Here is a 22,228-nt window from a genome sequence, read left to right as displayed (position 1 = left end):
CTTGGACTCTTAGGATCTACTTTAGGACAAATGAAGATGTCACCAGTGGAACAGACTGAAGCTCCACGAGTCTACCAAGAGCAGACATACAGCAGCATGTTGCAGGATGAGAAACTCACATCTTGGAGCTCTGGAGCAGCACCTCTCATCAAGGGTCTGGACTGATTCTTCAGGGTAGAAGATTCCAGATCTGGAGATTCCAGATCTTCCTCATTCCTCTTTAAAAGGAAATCAAAATCTACCCCAGATTTCAGGAGCCCAATGTAAGTCCCATGTTGTACTATTTTGCCCTAAAATAAAGAATTTGAAAGGAATACATTTGCATTAGATAATAGTAATATAATCTGAACACTAATCAACTAAAGTTAACTGGTCATAAATTATGATCTTCCTAAGAAAATGATCCTTGGGTCTGACATTGTGGTTGACAAATCTAATGCAGTTCAACTCTACACAGAACGGAACATGTTATTCTCTGCTAAACCCTGTGTCAGGTTCTGAGGGATATGAAATAAATGTGTGATTATGTGTTAAGAATGGAGGCCACTGACATAACTACCATGGGCACTTAGGGAAGCAAGAACTACAGAGGTTGGTGGGAGGATCAGCACAGTCTTTTTAGACAACATGAGAACTGAGAGACACCTCATATGAGAAGCAGAATTTTTAAAAATTAATTGGGGAGGATATTCCAGGAGAGAAAAATACTGACACAACTACATAGGTAACAGTCATTCATCAAAACTTCACTGACCACTGTCATTTTCATAGTTTCATGCACTCAGCTGGGACAGGACATGTAGGAACCAGTCCTGGACAGAGAACCCAGGAGCTGCATCCTCACAGTATTTTATAGCTTCCCCACAAATGCAGGAAGTTCCCAGCTGAAAATTCAATATTCCACCTGTTGAGGCAACTAAACAAGGAGGCCATGAGATTGGGGTGGCGCTAATGTGGAAGAAGCACAAGCTGGAATTAAGATTGCCAGGAGAAATATCAATAACCTCAGATATGCAGATGACACCACCCTTATGGCAGAAAGTGAAGAGGAACTAAAAAGCCTCTTGATGAAAGTGAAAGTGGAGAATGAAAAAGTTGGCTTAAAGCTCAACATTCAGAAAATGAAGATCATGGCATCTGGTCCCATCACTTCATGGGAAATAGATGGGGAAACAGTGGAAACAGTGTCAGACTTTATTTTTTTGGGGGCTTCAAAATCACTGCAGATGGTGATTGCAGCCATGAAATTAAAAGACGCTTACTCCTTGGAAGAAAAGTTATGACCAACCTAGATAGTATGTTGAAAAGCAGAGACATTACATTGCCAACAAAGGTCTAGTCAAGGCTATGGTTTTTCCTGTGGTCATGTATGGATGTGAGAGTTGGACTCTAAAGAAGGCTGAGCACTGAAGAATTGATGCTTTTGAACTGTGGTGTTGGAGAAGACTCTTGAGAGTCCTTTGGACTGCAAGGACATCCAATCAGTCCATTCTGAAGGAGATCAGCCCTGGGATTTCTTTGGAAGGAATGATGCTAAAGCTGAAACTCCAGTACTTTGGCCACCTCATGCGAAGAGTTGACTCATTGGAAAAGACTCTGATGCTGGGAGGGATTGGGGGCAAGAGGAGAAGGGGACGACAGAGGATGAGATGACTGGATGGCATCACTGACTTGATGGATGTGAGTCTGAGTGAACTCTGGGAGTTCGTGATGGACAGGGAGGCCTGGCGTGCTGCGATTCATGGGGTCACAGAGTCGGACATGACTGAGCGACTGAACTGAATGCCTTGGCAGCCAGCAAACCAAAATCTAAGCCACAATCAGTGCACCCAGACCCAAGAAAAAAACTTAGAAACAACCAACCACAAGCAGCCAATGAGGCTTCCCCAAATCAGGCCTGTGTTTAAGCTACAACCAATCTAATCATTTTCTTTGAACACATGTGACACATCCTTGCACAGTTTCCCTCCCTTATAAAGTCATATAAAATAATATGCAGATATTTTCACAATTTTCTCACCCCATGCAACAAGACTCAGTTGATTTAGTCAGTAGCAAACAAAATATTATAAAAAATCCTAAAATGAAAAACTCATAAAATGAGACCAGCTCTGGTTAAGACAAGTCGGGTGGTGAAGACCCAGGACCCTCGCTGGACCCCTCTCACCCTATCCCCTCAGGTGGCCCCTGGGAGAAACTCAATGAAGACTTTGGGTACCATCTGACACTGCAGAACTGGAAAATTATTCAGGATACATTGTGTTATTTCACTTGGGAGGCAAAATTCATGCACCTTTTAAATGAAATTATCACTTTCCACTTCACAACTCTAAGATGCACAAGGAAACGACTGTTGGGTACAAAGGTTGCTACTGTACTCTGCAAGTAAGTACTGACAATTTCGAGAGGACAGCCATCCTCTCCCTTCTGTGAAAGGACCAGATGAATAATAAGGAATCTTTCAAATCCCACATCAGACCATATCACTCCTCTGCTCTGGACTATCCAAGACTTCCATCCCACTTCCACCCACTGCCCAGTGCTCAGAGACCAGCTCCCTCCACATCCCCCTGCTCACTCTCCCCAGACACACTGGTCTTCCTGTTGTTCCTCCAACCTGCCAGGTCAGCTCCTTCCTTAGGACCCCCTGCCTCAGACCCGCCTACCCCAGGTGATTGCATGGCCCCCACCTTCATGTCACTCAGGCCACATGAGGCACCAGCTCTTTAAGCAGGCAGCCAGGATGTCAGCTCCACCCCTCTCTGTCACATTTGTCCCCATAAGAACAGGAGCCCCATAAAGCAGAGCTTTATCATCCTGCTGCACAGGCTCCCACACGTATCAGGCATGGAAAGAGACAGTGAGACCAGCACCTGGGGAAACCAGCAGAGTGTGCGTCTCTGACCCGGGTGCTCAGATACCCAACCTCGCTTCTGGTGTTAATGGAAGACGCTCTTTAGCAAACTGTGTATGACAATCACATGGTTACAAACAGGTCTTAATATCTCTAATTTCCAAATAATATACTTTGACTTAAATCCTGGAAGGGGAAAACAAAAAGTTCTGTATAAAATAGCATCATTATCCTTAACAAATTTCACAAGAACAGTGATGACTCAGTAACCCTGTGGTAGCACTTTTATACACTTTAGGGTTTATGTGGCTCAGAGTATAGTAGTGACATTTCTACAGGTCTTTGGATTCATTGTCAAAGGCATGAACACAAACCTTGAGAAGAAGAAGCTGTAAAACTGAGGGAGAAGAAGGTGTTTACCATGAACCCAAGGAGAGCGACCTGCTGAGAGGCCTGGCTTTCAGCACACCTGAGTGCTAGCAAGTTCCACAGGCGTCTAGAAATTACTTACACCTTTCAATATCAGAATCCAACTTGCAGCTTTTAGGTACTGCCACTGATGCGTCACTAAGATTGTGATCTTCTCCCTCAAGGCTTGATAAATACACCTACAAACGTAAAATGTACAGTATACAAAAGCACATTAATGGGACTGCTCCAAATTGGAAACATATTTTGTAAACATGAGACAAAGGCAACACAGCAAAGATCTATAGTTTAAATACCAAATCAATAATACAAATTGAATAAACATAAATCAATAAATCTGAGTAGGTCCTCACAGTCATCAGCTGCAAACTTTAAAGAATAGTTATGCTAAAAAATTCTATAAAGCAATCCCGTGAAGAAGGCACTAACAGCTAAGGCTTTTTTGCCTAAAACTCAGCTTAACCCATTTACATGTTTCATAAAGAAAAACAACTAATACTGAAATTCCAAAACTTGACTGAACTAAAACACTTTTATCTCTATGCAGAATCCCAGGGATGGGGAGCCTGGTGGGCTTCCGTCTATGGGGTCACACAGAATCGGACACGACTGAAGCGACTTAGCAGCAGCAGCAGCAGCAGGAATGGAAAAGAGGAATCTATGTCATATAAAAATGTGTACATTTATCTTAGGCAGCTTTCTAGGTGATTATTCATGATTAATGATGTACATATTGCAACAAAAAAAATAGATTCTTGGTAACTTTTGCCAGAGTGCATTTTTCAGATACTTCTTCCAAAATAGTACTAGACAGAAAATTAATGCCAGCGTGGCATCCATCAGTCTCTACAACATTCCCAGTCCCATCCAGGAAGCAAGTCTTTTTTCACTAGGACTGAACACCTTCCAAACATGAAAATGACAGAACGGAATCCAAATCACAGCAGGAATCATCCAACAGCAGTGTTAATTTCTTTTCTACAATAAAAAAACTGCTGCTACATTCTAAATGCAGACCCCCAGGAAGTGGTGACAGTCCCATCTAGGAAGTAATTTTTTTTTTTTACTTGCACTGAAAACTTTCTGAATGTGAAAATGAAAGATGAGAGTCCAAATAGTCCCAATCAGAGGGAAAAATCACCCAAGGCTCAAAGGACACACAATTTTCTTAGCCAAGACCTCCTCAGAATTAAAACCTCAGTGTGTGTGTGTGTGTGTGTGTGTGTGTGTGTGTTTTTCTCATAGTACCCCTCAGACTGCTCCTACATTTTAAAGGCAGATCCTAGGGACTCAGCCCCAGTTTCACCCCAGAGGGTCTACAGCCCCTCAAGGAAGAGAGTGGGTGGGACCAGGACCCCAGTGACCACGGGCTGGGCTCCAGGCAGCTATGCAGGGAGCCCGAGCCCCTCGTAGAGCAAATCTCAGGGACCTGGCCCAGAGCTCAGCTTGTGAGTGAGTCAGATGAAGAGTCTGGAGGCAGCAGACTGCAGCTCAGTCTCTCTCACGAGCCTGATGACATCAGACAAGTGACTAAACTTCAGACGCTTTTTAGGGGACTTCCCAGGTGATACTTCCAGTAATTGGGAATCCACGTGAAAATGCAGGGGACACAGGTTAGATATCTCTGGCAGCCTGGTAGGGGAACTAAGATCCCACATGCCTCAGAGTGCCTGAGCCTGTGCATCACAGCTAAAGAGGCTGTGTGTCACCAACAGAGGATCCCACATGAAGCAAGATGACCCTGTGTGCTGCAACTAGGACCTGATGCAGTCAAATAAATAAAAAAAAATTAATTAATTAAATATAATGCTACTTCTCCAAACCACTCTACTTTCCAAGTTTTTAGAGTAAAGATTTCCAAGTCATGCCATAAAAATGACTGATTCAACAGTCAGTTGTTTAATTGTTATTACTATGTAAGGACTGGATTAATCTTAAAATAACCATATGAAAGTGAAGTCCCTCAGTCATGTCCGACTCTTTGTGACCCCATGGACTCTAGCCTACAAGGATCCTCTATCCATGGGACTTTCCAGGCAAGAGTACTGGAGTGGGTTGCCATTTCCTTCTCCAGGGGATCTTCCCAACCCAGGGACTGAACCTGGGTCTCCCACATTGTAGGCAGACACTTTACTGTCTGAGCCACCAGGGAAGTCTAGAAGTATGGATGTACACCAGTTTGGAAGTACACCAGGAATTATAATACCATGTATAATTCTATAATGGGCTCTGTTAAGAGTGGACACATCCAATGGTACAGGGATGTGTACCAAATAAAACAAAAAAGACAGAGTCCCCACCTTCATTCATCCAGTCAGCAGAGGTTTGTGAGCCAGGCACTGTCCTACATGCCAAGGATACACACGCTGGTCAAGACAGGAGACAAAATTATATACCATATAACGTGAACATAAGAATGAGTATAGAAAATGCCCTTTCAGGCATGACATGTGCTGTGAAGAAAAAGAAAGGGGGCTGCTGTCTTAAATAGGGAGACACGGGAGCCCTGAGACTCTCTGGGGAAACATCCCTGGAAGAAGACACAGCAGGTGCAGGGGTCCTGGGACAGAACAAGCCAGGCTGAGGCACCTCCCTGCATTCACAGCTTATGGGGCTTGGGAGGGTATTCATAAATGGTCAAGTGCAGCCCTCTGTGGGCTGTGGGAAGACAGGGGGCACAGGTACCCACTGGAGGAGCAGGGGGAATGGCAGGGCCCATTTTTCACCTTTTTCTTTGCCCTGACACACTGTTCCCTAGCTTGGGGACAGAGGGACCAGAATATACAGACAGACAGGGGTGAGAAAAAAGTGAAAATGAAAGTGTCAGTTGCTGAGTCATGTCTGACTCTGTGACCATGGACTGTAGCCTGCCAGGCTCCTTTATCCATGGGGTTCTCCAGGCAAGAATACTGGAGTGGGTAGCCATTCCCTTCTCCAGGGAGGGGTGAGAAAGGGCCACCACAAAGCCAGCACAGCTGGAAAGGCTGATGGGAGCAGACGGCAAAGAAGCCTGTTCTCTGTTTGAGGACCTGGAGCTGCATACTGAACATGGTTGGCAGGGGGTCTCTGAAGGGCTGGAACAGGAGGGTGAGCTGTGTAGACAGCAGTGTGGGAGTCTGATCAGAACAGACCCGAAGACCTGATAACACAGGATGCAGGGGTTTGGTGATATGGGGCTGACACATGTTAAAATCCAAGTTAGACACAGGTAACACTGCATCAGTTCCTGTAAGGCCGCTAACCTTCTGTATGTGATAGAACCCACACAATGTCTGCAATATATAGATGTAAATTCACAGAACCTTAACAAACTTGGATGTATATTCACAACTGAAGGAAACTGTTAACAGCAAGTAGAGTGCGATTCATTCACTTGTAATATAAAAGAATCCCCATTACTAATACAAAATACTCCCTGGTGTGCTACAGTCCATGGGGTCACAAAGAGTAGGACACAACTGAGTGACTGAACAATAACCCCATTACTAAGCTTTGACATGCCCACCATCACTCATAGCATATTATTCCATCCAACTTTCTAACTAGAGAACATTCTCCCCTTGCTGCTGAGTGACTTTATAAACTGCCTTCATGCTCTCTGCTTTAAGTTTCCCTAGAGAATGGGCTGTGATTAGCAAGCAACAATCTAAACAAGCTTGCTTCCATCAAGTGTACATTTCAAGTCATTAAACCCAAAATGTTTAAGAAAACTTTACAAATACTTCCTGTGTTCGAATAAGAACTTGGGAGGACTACTGTGATCAGCACACCATTCTCAGCAATCAGAATGCCTCCCTCTCCCCTCCCCGTGACACAGATGCGATGGCCAGCAGAAACTGTTCAGGAAATGATGGAGAACTTGTGCAGCCTCACATAAGATGGGGTGGCAGACATTTGTAGGTTCAGGTCAGGGTCCTGGGAAGAGGGAGCCTAAGCTACTCATGATGCCAGGAGGGTGGGGTGGGAATCCCTGTCACAGCACTAGCCCCAGTCACTGAACTCATCACAAGTCACAAGGCACTTCTCTAAGGGAAAATCCATCCAGGATCAAAACAGCATGGGAAAGGGGGACAGATTAGAGAACTGGAGGCCATGCCATTTGTCAGCTCCTCTGCTACCTCGGATTCTGAAAGATTGATTCTACTATGCAGTCTTTTTTTTTAATTGTGGTAAAATATGTTGTTGATGTTTTTCAGCCCCTAAGTTATATCTGACTCTTTGCAACCCCATGGATTGTAGCCCACCCAACTCCTCTGTTCATGGGATTCTCCAAGCAAGAATACTTGAGTGGGCTGCCATTTCCTTCACCAGGGGATCTTCCCAACCCAGGGATCCAATCTCCATCTCCTGCTTGGCAGGTGGATTGTTTATCACTGAGTCAACAGGGAAGCCCTGTAGTAAAATATACCTAACATGAAATTTACCATTTCTGCCATTTTAAGCATACAGTTGAGTGGCATTAAGTACATTCACATTGTTCTGCAGCCATCACCAAAATTTATCTCCACAACTCATGCCAGCACTAAGCATGTTTTTCATATGGGCAGGTTCCATCAAAGTTTAACAACCTCTGCTTAGTAGATGTGGAATCCCAGCTCCTCGTGTCCAGAGGTCAGAGGTCAGAGCTCATCACACATCAGCTGACTCTGCTAAGTTTCTACTCTTTTTATTCTGGACCTGATTTACAATCAGTCATGTCCTTAAAATTCAGTTGCTGACATCTTAGCCATTAGTACCTTAGAATTTCATGACAGGGACTTTAAAGGAGTAACTGTTATCCTTAATCATTCTGGGCCTAATTTAATCTGACTGGTGAGCTTAGATGAAGAAGAGACTAAGACATAAGGGCAGAGACACAGGCTTGTAAATCAGTGAAGTTAGAACACACCCTCTCACCACCCACAAATATAAACTTAAAATGACTTAACGACTTAAACTTAAAACATGACACCATAAAACTTCTAGAAGAGAACACAGGTAAAATATTCTCTGACATAAATAATATGTATGTTTTCTTAGGTCAGTCTCCCAAGACAATAGAAATAAAAACAAAATAAACAAATGGGACCTAATCAAATGTACAAGCTTTTGCACAGCAAAGAAAACCATCAGAAAACAAAAAGACAACATACAGAATGGGAGAAAATATTTCCAAATGATGAAACTGACAAGGGGGTAATCTGCAAAATATACAAATACTTTATACAATTCAATAACAAACACAAACAACCCAGCTGAAAAATTAGCAGAACTAAATAGACATTTCTCCAAAGGATATATAGATAGATAGATAGATAGATATAGATATAGATGGCCAGTAGGCACATGAAAAGGTGTTTAACGTTGTGAATTATTAGAGAAATGCAAATCAAAACTACAGTGAGGTACGACTTCACACCAGTCAGAATGGCCATCATTAAAATAACAATGGCTAGAAAGGATATAAAGAAAATAGAACCTTCCTACACTGTACAGGAGCTGACGATGGACAGGGAGGCCTGGCGTGCTGCAGTCCGTGGGGTCTCCAAGTCAGGCACAACTGAGCGACTGAAATGAACTGAAACTGTTAGTGGGAATGTAAGTTGGTAGAGGCAATATGGAAAACAGTTTGGAGGTTCCTTAAAAATTAAAAATAGAATTACCCTATAATCTAGCAATCTCACTCCTAGGCATATATCCAGATAAAACCACAAAAAGACACATGCACCCCTATGCTCAGTAGAAGCACTATTCACAACACCGAAGACATGGGAACAACCTAAATGTCAACTGACAGGTGAATGGATAAAGAAAGCAAAAAAGAATGCCATTTTCAGAAACGTGAGTGGACCTGGAGATTATCATACTAAGTGAAGTAAGTCAGAAAGGGAAAGACAAATACCATATGATATCACTTATATGTGGAATATAAAATATTGCAAAAATGACACTATCTACAAAACAGAAACAGATTTACAGACTTAGAGAACAGACTCTGATGTAGAATAAATCATTCTTAAATTCTAGACTTTACTAAGTATTTTCAAACATACAGAATAATAAGCATAAAACAAGGGTCTTTCCAATCAGTACTGAAAACTTTGCTTCTCACATGTCTTAAAAAAATGAGGGAGGATTAACAGATTAACAGATAAAGAAGCTATGGTACATATATACAATGGTATACTACTCAGCCATAAAAAGGAATGCATTCGAGTCAGTTCTAATTAGATGGACAAACCTAGAGCCTATTATACAGAGTGAAGTAAGTCAGAAAGAGAAATATAAATATTGTATACTAACACATATATATGGAATCTAAAAGCATGGTACTGATGAATTTAAGTTCAGGGCAGCAATGGAGAAACACACATACAGAAATGACCTAACGACGCAGGGCTGAGGGAAGGAGGGAGAGGGTGAGGTGTATGGAGAGTAGCATGGAAACTTATATTACCAAATGTAAATGGATAGCCAATGGGAATTTGTTTTATGACTCAAGGAACTGAAACAGGGGTTCTGTGACAAAGAATGATGGAGTGGGAGACGGGAGGGAGGTTGGGCAGGAGGAAACATGGATGTAACTATGGCTGATTCTTGTTGATGTATAACAGAAAACCACAAAATACTGTAAAGCAATTATCCTTCAATTTAAATAAAGAAAGAAAGAAAAGAAAAAAAAATGATGAAGGAAAAGAACTGCCAGTCAAGTACCAGGTTACCAAGACCTGATCTCTGACTTAAAAACCGTAAATCATCTTTCTTATTCCTCAGGTCTGGATCCATCAACTGCCATTTGCAGGGGGAAATCTGCCATCTATCCCTCGCTCCCTAAAGCACGGACCCCACTGGTCTCCACAGAATGGAAGCACCTGCTGTATTGTCCTTTCTTGACTTCATGAAGATACAAGATTTCTCTATAATGGATCTTCTGTGGAAGGAAGAGACGAGGAGAGGGACACCAGGGCAGAATGAGCTGAGTCTCCTGAAGCACAAAGGCTTTCCTGAGCTCTCTTCCCTGATCTCTACAGGGTTCCTGGAAAGTAGAGATGATAGAAACACAGGAGCAAACTCACTGTTCGAACAAGTGTCTGCTGACTCCTGCATCCACTGCACTGAATGGATCATCCAGGAGGTAGATGTCTGCATCCTGATACATGGCTCTAGAAAACATAGACAGATGTCAGGAGAACACACTTCACACTGCCTGGGGCTCATCTCTGAATCATGATGATGTCCAATAACTCCATGTTCATTCCAAGGGTCCATAGAAAGAACCAAGACCCTGCTTCACCAAGGCCCACCTGGTGAGAGGGTTCTGCATGCTCATGTCCACTAGGAGCCATGGAGGATGAGGGGCAGGATGGCAACTGAAAGCCCATTTACCTGGCGAGGCTGACCCGGGCTTTCTGTCCTTCACTCAGCCGGGTTCCTCTGTCTCCTATCAAAGTTTGATCTCCATCTTCCAGAAGCCATAAATCCTATGTGGAGAAAGAAAAGGGAAAGAGAATAAGATTTAAAATGTATTCTCCTCTCATAGCTCAGTTGGTAAAGAATCCACCTGCAATCAGGAGACCCCAGTTCAATTCCTGGGTCAGTAAGATCTGCTGGAGAAGGGATAGGCTACCCACTCCAGTATTCTTGGGCTTCCCTTGTGGCTCAGCTGGTAAAGAATACACCTCCAATGCAGGAGACCTGGGTTCAATCCCTGGGTTGGGAAGGTCCCCTGGAGAAGGGAAAGGCTACCCACTCCAGTATTCTGGCCTGGAGAATCCCATGGACTGCATAGTCCATGGGGTCGCAAAGAGTCACACAGGAATGAGTGATTTTCACTTTCCTCTTATCCTAATTTTTTTTTTTTAAGCCAAACCATGTAACTTGTGGGATCTTAGTTCTCTGACTAGGCATTGAACCCACGATCTCAGCCATGAAAGCATGGAGCCCTAAACACTGAACCACCAGGGAATTCCCATCCTCCTAATCCTTTAGCATCAGTTCTTCATACAAGTATTTGATGAAGAGCAATGGGAATGTTTCATAGTGACTAAACTATAACCTTGAACAACACCACCAAAAAAGCTCTTTGTTTTCTCTTTTTAATTCTGTAGTTTTTTGCAGCATTTATGCATTTGACTATTATCATATTTATTTATTGAAGATCGACATATACACCAGACATTATTCAGGGCACGATGAATTCAGCCACAAAGAAACAAAGTCCCAGAGTTTCTTTCCATGGTGGGAGATGGATGATATAAGAAATTAACCTGAGTGCAAGTACTGAGGACTAGAAGGAAAAGGAAGCCGGCTCAGGGGGATGGAGAGTGAAGGAGGGAAGAGAGTCCACACTGGAGTGTGAGGGCTCTGCTCAGAGAGGGTGTGAGCAGATCTGGGGAGGAGGAGGGACTCAGGCAGACCTGGAGAGGCTGCTCCCCACAGAGGGATGGGCGAGTGCAGGGGCCACAGGGGGATGCCCAAGGTGTTCAGGACAAGCAAGTAGGCCAGGAGAGCAGAGCTGAGTAAGAATGAGGGGAGCTAGGGCAGAGACAGAGCAGGAGGAGCCTGGGGGCACTCCCAGTAACAGGGGAAGGGGGAGAAGGGAGGACTGACCTGGTCTGAGGTTTTTTAAAGAATCACTTCTATGCTTTGTGGAAAACAGGCAGTAAGGGGGAATGGGTGAGGGTGGATACAAGTGAGGAGGCTACTGGAATAATCTACGGGATAGATGATGCTCCCACCAGAGTGGGAGGCTTTGATTTGAGAATCAGGGAATCTATGATAAGATTTATCTGAATACTATTTAAGAAATAAATAGACAAATCTGTTTATTTTCCCCAGAGTACCTGGGGAAATAAAAAATGATGACAAGAACATCCCAAAAACCACAAGATAACAATCAAGTTTAAGTTACACAGTTATTATATTAGAAATTTTAGACTGCCTGTACTTATCACTGGACAGATCCTGGCATAGACAAGCAGCACTCATTTCTCTGTCTTTACTTTAGCAAATTTGGGGAGGAAGCAAATGGCACTCCGGGGTCTCCATGATACAAAAAATCCTTTGATCTCCTAAGTCTCACTTTCCTCTTCTACAGAATGTGCTTCAGAAACAAGAGTCACTAAACTCAAGGATGCTGTGAGAATCTAAAGTGTAGGAAAACCCTCATAAATGGAAAAAGGACAGGAATTGATAACTTGTTATTGGTGACTGACCACACTCCTAGTAAACAGAGAAACTGAGACTCAGTCCCTGAGCCTGCTGACTCCTGGACTTTGGAGTTATCTCATCAGCCTCAATTGATATTCCCAATATGATTACTTCATATCTCCCTATTTTATTACAGAAAAGTTTTCAGCCCAATAAGCTTAAAGGTTTACTTCAATTAGATCTAGTTTAATACATCAGTTATTAACATATGTAATACAAAACATTTTGTTTTTAATTATTTTTTTCCTCCAAGATTAGGCAGATGTGAGCACAGAGAGAACTGTAAGGAGAAATCTTTATAATATTTATATGCATTTAAGTATGGATGAATAAAGAGAAAAAGGCTGTGTTAGTAAGAGTTGCTACCATTAACTGAAACCCTGACTTGTTTGCATTTCACAGGCGTGGCCTGTAGCCTTTAGGGTAGTCCCACCCCTCTACCATGTAATAAGAGGAGAAACTGAGACAAACACTTGGAGTTACTATCCGGGACCATTTTTCTCTAACGGTCAAACCTTTTCTACTACACATGCAGTCTCTGTATCTTCAGGCCAAGATAACCCTGCTGCTGCTACTGCGGCTTAGTCGCTTCTATGTCTGACTCTGTGTGATCACATGGACTGTAAGCCGCCAGGCTCCTCTGTCCATGGAATTCTCCAGGCAAGAGTACTAGAGGAGGTCTCCATGCCCTCCTTCAGGGGATCTTCCCTACCCAGGGATCCTGCATTGCAAGCAGATTACCACTGAGCCACCAAGGAAGCCCAAAATAACTCTAGACACCTCTACTATCTGTGACCATCTCATGTCCATCCACCGACACATGGATTCCAAAAGGAGATAAGCAGAGGCTCTCATAACTCATTAAATGGTTTCCAAGTGCTGCAAAGACCTTGCTAACCCCTTGCTAATTGCTAACCAGTCATAGAGACATTTAAGAGCAGCAACAAAACCTCTTGGAAAACCGCTGAATCAGTGTCCTCATTTTGCTGTGGAAACCTCAGGCAGATAACAGGACGTGTTCACAGTGAGAGCAGGAGTGACACAGCCGGGTCTGGGACTCCCCTCTCACTACTCCTCTGCCCTAGGCCACCTTCCTGCCAAGGAAAGAATGGGCACCAGGAGCCCCAACTCTCTGTCCTGACCATGCAAACAGGAGAGCAGTCCATCTTTGTAAATATTTGTCTCATCACATACAGAAGAATCGCTGTGCAGCCCAGTCTTGCAGGGCCCCTTCTCACAGAATCTGCTGCATGGATGGTCCAGGGTGAGGGAAGCCTCAGAACACTGTCCTCGGTACTGGTCCAGTCATGCCACGTGGCTGCAGCAGAGCATCGCCCCCCAGGGAGAACGACCGCCCCTGAGGAAAACGCTGAATGGTAGCCACTGTCCCACAGCTGCTCTTCTCCAGAGATGCTCAAATGTGGGAGAGAAAGACAGGGCTGAGCTTCACCAAAAAGGCAAGGTCATGAGAGAAACACTCACACCTGGCCTGGGTCTTTGGGGTCTGATGTGGGCATCAGGAGCTGGACATGATTAAGGTAAAGAAAATGCCTGAGATCTGTTTATTCCGCATCCCACCTTCCACCTTCATCCATCACCTGCTTTTTGAAAAGTTCTTTTTAAACTTCCTCAAGCCAGCATAGCACCAAGGACAAGCATGGAGCCTAGAGTTGTGCAGAAACAGATCTGAACTTGAGCTCCAAATGTTAAGGACAGCTGTTTCATCCCCCAAGCTTCAGCTTTACCAACAAAAAATGAGGAATTTAACATCAAGGACACTCATAAAGAATAACTTACATACCTTCTTATGTGTGTATACATACATGTGTGAGAGAGAGAAAATGATTTACATGTAGACTCTGAATGGGAGCTGCTGTTCTCACTGTTTACCTTTGCTTCCTTTCTTGCACAGTATTTGTAGTATAGCATTAGTCGCTCAGATGTGTCCAACTCTGCTGACCCCAATGGACTATAGCATGCCAGGCTTCTCTGTCCATGGAATTCTCCAGGCAAAAATACTGGAGTGGGTTCCATTCCCTTCTCCAGGGACCTTTTGGACCCAGGGATTGAACCCGGGTCTCCCACATTGCAGGCAGATCCTTTACCATCTGAGCCACCAGGAAAGTCCATATATTTGCTCTTAAATTGTTTTTAAATTTTTGGTTGCACCTTGTGGCATGTTCTTCATGACCCAGATAATCACGATGGTGTGTTCACTGACCTAGAGCCAGACATCCTGGAATGTGAAGTCAAACGGGCCTTAGAAAGCATGACTACGAACAAAGCTAGTGGAGGTGATGGAATTCCAGTTGAGCTATTTCAAATCCTAAAAGATGATGCTGTGAAAGTGCTGCACTCAATATGCCAGCAAATTTGGAGAACTCAGCAGTGGCCAGAGGACTGGAAAAGATCAGTTTTCATTCCAATCCCAAAGAAGGGCAATGCCAAAGAATGCTCAAACTACTGCACAATTGCACTCATCTCACATGCTAGTAAAGTAATGCTCAAAATTCTCTAAGCCAGGCTTCAGCAATACGTGAACCATGAAATTCCTGGTGTTCAAGCTTATTTTAGAAAAGGCAGAGGAACCAGAGATCAAAATGCCAACATCTGCTGGATCATGGAAAAAGCAAGAGAGGTCCAGAAAAACATCGATTTCTGCTTTATTGACTATGCCAAAGCCTTTGACTGTGAGGATCACAATAAACTGTGGAAAATTCTGAGAGAGATGGGAATACCAGACCATCTGACATGCCTCTTGAGAAATTTGTATGCAGGTCAGGAAGCAACAGTTAGAACTGGACATGGAACAACAGACTGGTTCCAAATAGGAAAAGGAGTACATCAAGGTTGTATATTGTCACCCTGCTTATTTAACTTATATGCAGAGTACATCATGAGAAATGCTGGACTGGAAGAAACACAAGCTGGAATCAAGATTGCCGGGAGAAACATCAGTAACCTCAGATATGCAGATGACACCACCCTTATGGCAGAAAGTGAAGAGGAACTAAAAAGCCTCTTGATGAAAGTGAAGGAGGAGAGTGAAAAGATTGGCTTAAAGCTCAACATTCAGAAAATGAAGATCATGGCATCCGGTCCCATCACTTCATGGGAAATAGATGGGGAAACAGTGGAAACATTGTCAGACTTTATTTTCTTGGGCTCCAAAATCATTGCAGATGGTGACTGCAGCCATGAAATTAAAAGACACTACTCCTTGGAAGGAAAGTTATGACCAACCTAGATATCATATTCAAAAGCAGAGACATTACTTTGCCAACAAAGGTCCATCTCGTCAAGGCTATGGTTTTTCCTGTGGTCATGTATGGATGTGAGAGTTGGACTGTGAAGAAGGCTGAGCGCCAAAGAATTGATGCTTTTGAACTGTGGTGTTGGAGAAGACTCTTCTTGAGACTCATTTGGACTGCAAGGGGATCCAACCAGTCCATTCTAAAGGAGATCAGCCCTGGGATTTCTTTGGAAGGAATGATGCTAAAGCTGAAACTCCAGTACTTTGGCCACCTCATGCGAAGAGTTGACTCATTGGAAAAGACTCTGATGCTGGGAGGGATTGCGGGCAGGAGGAGATGGGGACAACAGAGGATGAGATGGCTGGATGGCATCACTGACTCGATGGACATGAGTTTGAGTGAACTCCGGGAGTTGGTTATGGATAGGGAGGCCTAGAATGCTGCGATTCATGGGGTTGCAAAGAGTAGGACACAACTGAGCAACCGAACTGAACTGAACTGTGGCATGTAGAATCTTAGCTTTTGACCAAAGATCAAACCTATGCACCTTGCATTGGGAGCATGGAGTTTTAACCACTGGATTATCACATTATAAACACCATTTAATAACAATCCAGCTCATTAGTGCTACCTTGATACTGTAACCAGGAAGGGTTAATTTTGAATTCATACTGGATCTGCCTCTGTGACTTTAATCCTTATCTTGCTGCTTTTGTTACTGCAGGAATGCATAATGGCCTGCCTCAAGAAGATAGCCTGACCCTGCCCACCTGTGAAGGTTTATAAGGAAGTGAAACTAACTTATCTCCCACATGATGCTTGCTGCTTTATAAGATATTCACAAGAATTAAATGATCTTTTTACTTTGTTTCCTCATGTCCAACCATCTCTGATTCACAGAAGAACGTGACATCCTGCCCCTGATGAGATGGCTATTTTGAGGTGCTAACCTGACATCTCAGCTATTTGTAAGGCCTCCTCAGAGAATCATTTTGCCTTTTTGCATTTCTTTTTCTTGGGATGGTCTTGTTCACTGCCTCCTGTACAATGTCACAAACCTTTGTCCATAGTTCTTCAGGCACTCTATCAGATCTAATCCCTTGAATCTATTTGTCACTTCCACTCTATAATCATAAGGGATTTGATTTATGTCATACCTGAATGGTCTAGTGGTTTTCCCTACTTTCTTCAATTTAAGTCTTAATTTGGCAATAAAGTGTTCATAATCTGAGCCACAGTCAGCTCCCAGTCTTGTTTTTGCTGACTGTATAGAGCTTCTCCATCTTTGGCTGCAAAGAACATAATCAATCTGATTTTGGTGTTGACCATCTGGTGATGTCCATGTGTAGAGTCTTCTCTTGTGTTGTTGGAAGAGGGTGTTTGCTATGACCAGTGCATTCTCTTGGCAAAACTCTGTTAGCCTTTGCCCTGCTTCATTCCGTATTCCAAGGCTAAATTTGCTTGTTATTCCAGGTGTCTCTTGACTTCCTACTTTTGCATTCCAGTCCCCTTTAATGAGAAGGACATCTTTTTGGATGTTAGTTCTAGAAGATCTTGTAGGTCTTCACAGAACCATTTAACTTCAGCTTCTTCAGCATTACTGGTCAGGACATAGACTTGGATTACCGTGATATTGAATGGTTTGCCTTGGAAACGAACAGAGATCATTCTGTTGTTTTTGAGATTGCATCCAAGTACTGCATTTTGGACTCTTTTGTTGACTATGATGGCTACTCCATTTCTTCTAAAGGATTCTTGCCCACAATAGTAGATATAATGGTCATCTGAGTTAAATTCGCCTGTTCCACTCCATTTTAGTTCACTGATTCCTACAACATCAATGTTCACCCTTATCATCTCCTGTTTGACCCCTTTCAACATGTCTTGATTCATGGACCTAATATTCCAGGTTCCTATGCAATATGGTTCTTTACAGCATTGGACTTTACTTCCATCACCAGTCACATTCACAACTGGGTGTTGTTTTTGCTTTGGTTCCGTCTCTTCATTCTTTCTGGAGTTATTTCTCCACTGATCTCCAGTAGCATACTGGGTACCTACTGACCTGGGGAGTTCATCTTTCAGTGTCTTATCTTTTTGCCTTCTCATACTGTTCATGAGGTTCTCAAGGCAAGAATACTGAAGTGGCTTGCCATTGCCATCTCCAGTGGACCATGTTTTGTCAAAGAGTCAGACACAACTGAGTGACTGAACTGATCTTCTCTGTCAGTGGCTTCCTGAATAAACTCCCTTCTTTGTCTCAACACCTCATCTCAGGCTTATTGGCCTATGGTGCAGTGAGCAGACTGAGCTTGGACTCAGTTCAGTTCAGTCACTCAGTCGTTCCAACTCTTTGAGACCCCATGGACTACAGCATGCCAGGCTTCGCTGTCCATCACCAACTCCCAGAGCTTGCTCAAACTCATGTCCATCAAGTCAGTGATGCCATCCAACCATCTCATCTTCAATTATTATCTTCTCCTCTTGCCTTCAATCTCTCCCAGTATCAGGATCTTTTCCAATGAGTCAGTTCTTTGCATCAGATGGCCACAGTATTGGAGCTTCAGCTTCAGCATCAGTCCTTCCAATGAATATTCAGGACTGCTTTCCTTTAGAACTGGTTGGATCTCCTTGCAGTTCAAGGGACTCTCAAGAGTCTTCTCCAACACCATAGTTCAAAAGCATCAGTTCCTTGGCACTCTGCTTTCTTCATGGTCCAACTCTCACATCCATGCATGACTACCGGAAAAACCATAGGCTTTACTAGACAGACCTTTGTCAGCAAAGTAATGTCTCTGCTTTTTAATACACTGTCTAGGTGCATCATAGCTTTTCTTCCAAGGAGCAAGCATTTTTAATTTCATGGTTTCAGTCACCATCTTCAGTGATTTTTGAGCCCAAGAAAATAAAGTCTGTCACTGTTTCCATTGTTTCCCCATCTATTTGCCATTAAGTGTTGGGATTGGATGCCATGATCTTAGTTTTTTGAATGTTGGATTTTAAGCCAGCCTTTTCACTCTCCTCTTTCACCTTCATCAGGAGGCTCTTCAGTTCCTCTTCACTTTCTGCCATAAGGGTGGTGTCATCCACATATCTGAGGTTATTGATATTTCTCCCAGTAATCTTGATTCCAGCTTGTGCTTCATGATATTGTTACTGAGTCCACTGTATGAAAAGAGTGGATTCAGTAACAATATCATTTCCACAAAAGAAGATCTCACATTAACAACAACCCAGGGGAAAGAAACAAGAGCATTAAACAGGCAATTCTGTTTTGTTCACATAATCACAAAATGATGCTCATCTGATACAATCTATGACGTTCAAGTCATTGTTCAGGCACAATTACTATTGCTTCACAAAGTGAGTTTGGAGCCTTCAACACCGTGCCTTTGAAAGACTGTCCCAATCTTTTTCTACAGTACAAAAGAACACACTGCACTGAACAGGCCCTGAGGAGGAGAAGCCCTTTAATGCTATCATTTCAATTTTTATAACCTAAGAGAGTAACACAGTATTTATCAGTATTTACATTTTTCTTTCTTTTTTGCCAGATTATATTGTCTTATCAGGTAATTTCATTTTCACCATTCATTCACTGATTTCATCTAAATTTCAGAGTTTCACCTTGCCATTTTCTGTGAAACACAGTCTTTTCTGAAAACAATCTCTCCCCCAGTGAAACAATGCAGTATTAAGAAGAAATGTTAAAGCATTCTCTTTTCTTTAAATAAAAATACCAGTCATAACCAAGTGCAGAGAAAAATCTAGAGACTGAAAGGGACTGAGGAGGTACCAACCAAGTGCAGGGGGCAGACCTCATGTGGAGTCTGATTCAAACCAATGGTAAAGGAGACTTCTCAGTGAGATGATTAGCAATATGTAAACTAGAAGGCTGATAATATTGAAGAATTGGGGTTATATTTCAGATGAAATAATATGTTTTTCCAAAGGCTCTCCTATCTCTTAGAGAAAAACTAGTAAAATATTAGTGTGTTAGTCGCTCAGTGGTGTCTTACTCTTTGCAACCCAATGGACTGTAGCCCACCAGGCAAGAATATTGGAGTGGGTAATCATTCCCTTCTCCAGGAGATCTTCCGAGCCCAGAAATTGAACCCACATCTCCTGAACTGCAGGCAGGGTCTTTATCCTCTGAGCCACCAGGGAAGCTTTGAAAGTATAAGTGAAAGTCACTCTGTCATGTCCGATTCTTCACAACCCCATGAACTACAGAGTCCATGGAATTCTCCAGGCTAGAATACTGCAGTGGGTAGCCGTTCCCATCTCCAGGAGATCGTCCCAATCCAGGGATCAAACCCAGGTCTCCCACTTTGCAGGCAGACTCTTTACCAGCTGAGCTGAATGCTTTACAGATGAACAAATCTGAGGTCTAGGATCTGCTCCAGAATAACCTGGGGTGGGGGTGGGGCTGGCAGAGGGCAGGGGTGGAGATGCAGCAAGACTGCATCAACCAGCTGCTCCTGCTTGAAGGTGGGGAGTGGGCACATGAGGGTTCATTACACTGTGCACTCTAATTTTAGAAATTTTTGTAATTCTCCACTACGAAAATAAGTTAAAAGTAAATGAAACTTCACAAAGTGAAACAACCCCCTCCTCAACAAAGCATTCTGTGAGCGTCCTTATGACATTAGGATTGAAGGATTAGCATATTTGCCTGCATACTCACTAAGAAGACCGGTGTAAATATTAAACAACACTGAAAGATCTTTCAAACTTTTTTTAAAAAAAGAACTTTCAACAAACTTTACTGATAGTTTAAACCAAGTCTGTCATTTGAAATTCTAGTACATGCTACTCAAAAGTCCTTACTCACCTGTCCCAAAGCACAAGCCTTTATTACTTCTTCATATCGGTCTTTTTCATATTTCTTTCCAAATAAAATGTTACTCCTCACAGTTCCTGAGAACACCCAGGGCTGCTGAGAAACATATGCGATCCTCCCGTGCACGCTGACCTGCCCCTGGCTCGGGGGCAGCTCCCCCAGCACAGCACGTAACAGTGACGACTGAAACAGATGGCAACACACACACATGAACAGGCAGCACTCAGGATGAAACACATCCCATAGCACAGCTGACCCCAGGATGGTGCTTGATACACAATAGAACACTTGCATTTAGAACAGGATAAAGTACAGCCCTGGAAGTTTGGACAAAAACAAATGAAAATAACAGAAGTGGTCAATGCAAATGAATGGTTGATAAGGAATATTAATAAAATACTATAACAATCTCCTCTGCCCAAGAGGAGCACCCAAATGAAGCACTACACTCAGCAAAAACTAAGAATGTTTAACATCCTTCACTAGCAGAGCAGCCCAGCAAGATGTGCATTTCATGTATCTGATGTTTAGTGCAGTTGTTCCTGCATTCAGGTATCCTTCACTTGACAAACACTTATCCTTAAATAGCTATGTGTGAAGAATATATCCAAAGATGATTACTTAAAAGAATTCTGAAATGAGTTGTGTCTAAAGAGCAAAAGTCCATCATAGAGGAAATCATCACCCTGTCATGTACACATTCACATTTAGGTTTCTGTATTTCGTTGTTTCACAACACAGGACACTAAGTGCAAGTACACATCTTTCAAATCTCTTGTGACACACTGAAGTGACGTATCTGTGTCTACACCATCAGAGCGCTCACCACACTGGGCTGAGATAAACTGCCTGTGTGTCTGTCTCTCCCTGGAACCTGTTTGCCTCTGAACAGTAGAGACGTCCGGATCTGGCTCACATCTGTGTCATTAGCTCCAGCACGTGGCTGAACATTCACTATACATGCACTGAAAGGATCACATCAAGTCCCATGAGGAAATGCTCAGAGCTTCCTGGAAGAGCCTTCACCACCTCCAGACTTCCTAGGGGGCCACTGTGATGAAAATAAGTCCCCACTGTCTCCATCCAACCTGAACAGCTGTCACATCAATAATTTCATTCACTGAGAAGTCCAAATTCCTGACAATGGTCCCCAACTGTGCAATGTGAAGCACCAAGAAAGAAAACACAGTGTGTGCTTATCTAGATTTATTTGGCCATGAAACCTTCTTGCAAAACTAATATTCCATGGAACACAGATTGAGAAACACTGTTCTAGGTACACCCAATTCAAACTGTGTCACACATAGCTCTGGGCTCAACTCTGAGAATTTAACAAGGGCAATGGTGTTGCATCAAGCTGACAAAAGGCATCACAACTTACCTTTCCTGCACCCACAGGTCCAACCACAGCTAACAGTTCACCAGGTCTGGCAGTAAAGAAAAGGTCTTGTAGGGTTGGGGTTCCTGATTTCTGCAAATTAAAGTTTATAAAAATGTGCCCATTTCAATAAAGTAACATACATTACTTCAGAAGGTAGAGAAAATTATGTAATAGTCATTGATATGCTAATGTAATCCACATTTTTGTCCTTCCTATTTTAAGATAGTAAGTCCTGGAGGCCTTTTCATCCAATCATACATAACTCTTTGGGGGTTAAC

General features: G+C 43.0%; 1 protein-coding gene across 1 annotated transcript in view; it reads right to left on the bottom strand.

Moving 5' to 3' along the window:
- Window positions 1–22,228, bottom strand: part of LOC102283914 (ATP-binding cassette sub-family C member 4-like) — a gene marked incomplete at its 5' end in the record, with an annotated part of 162,023 nt that overhangs the window by 101,337 nt on the left and 38,458 nt on the right. Inside the window, 6 exon segments of the mRNA XM_070366897.1 lie at window positions 120–290; window positions 3,366–3,462; window positions 10,339–10,425; window positions 10,649–10,743; window positions 20,561–20,752; window positions 21,951–22,040. Of these exon segments, the coding sequence (XP_070222998.1) occupies window positions 120–290; window positions 3,366–3,462; window positions 10,339–10,425; window positions 10,649–10,743; window positions 20,561–20,752; window positions 21,951–22,040 (732 nt within the window).

Source organism: Bos mutus, unplaced genomic scaffold, assembly GCF_027580195.1.
Source record: "Bos mutus isolate GX-2022 unplaced genomic scaffold, NWIPB_WYAK_1.1 CTG242, whole genome shotgun sequence".
Classification (NCBI taxonomy): Eukaryota; Metazoa; Chordata; class Mammalia; order Artiodactyla; family Bovidae; genus Bos; species Bos mutus.
Note: the sequence above shows the minus strand (reverse complement) of the source record. Positions and strands in the feature narration are given on the sequence as shown.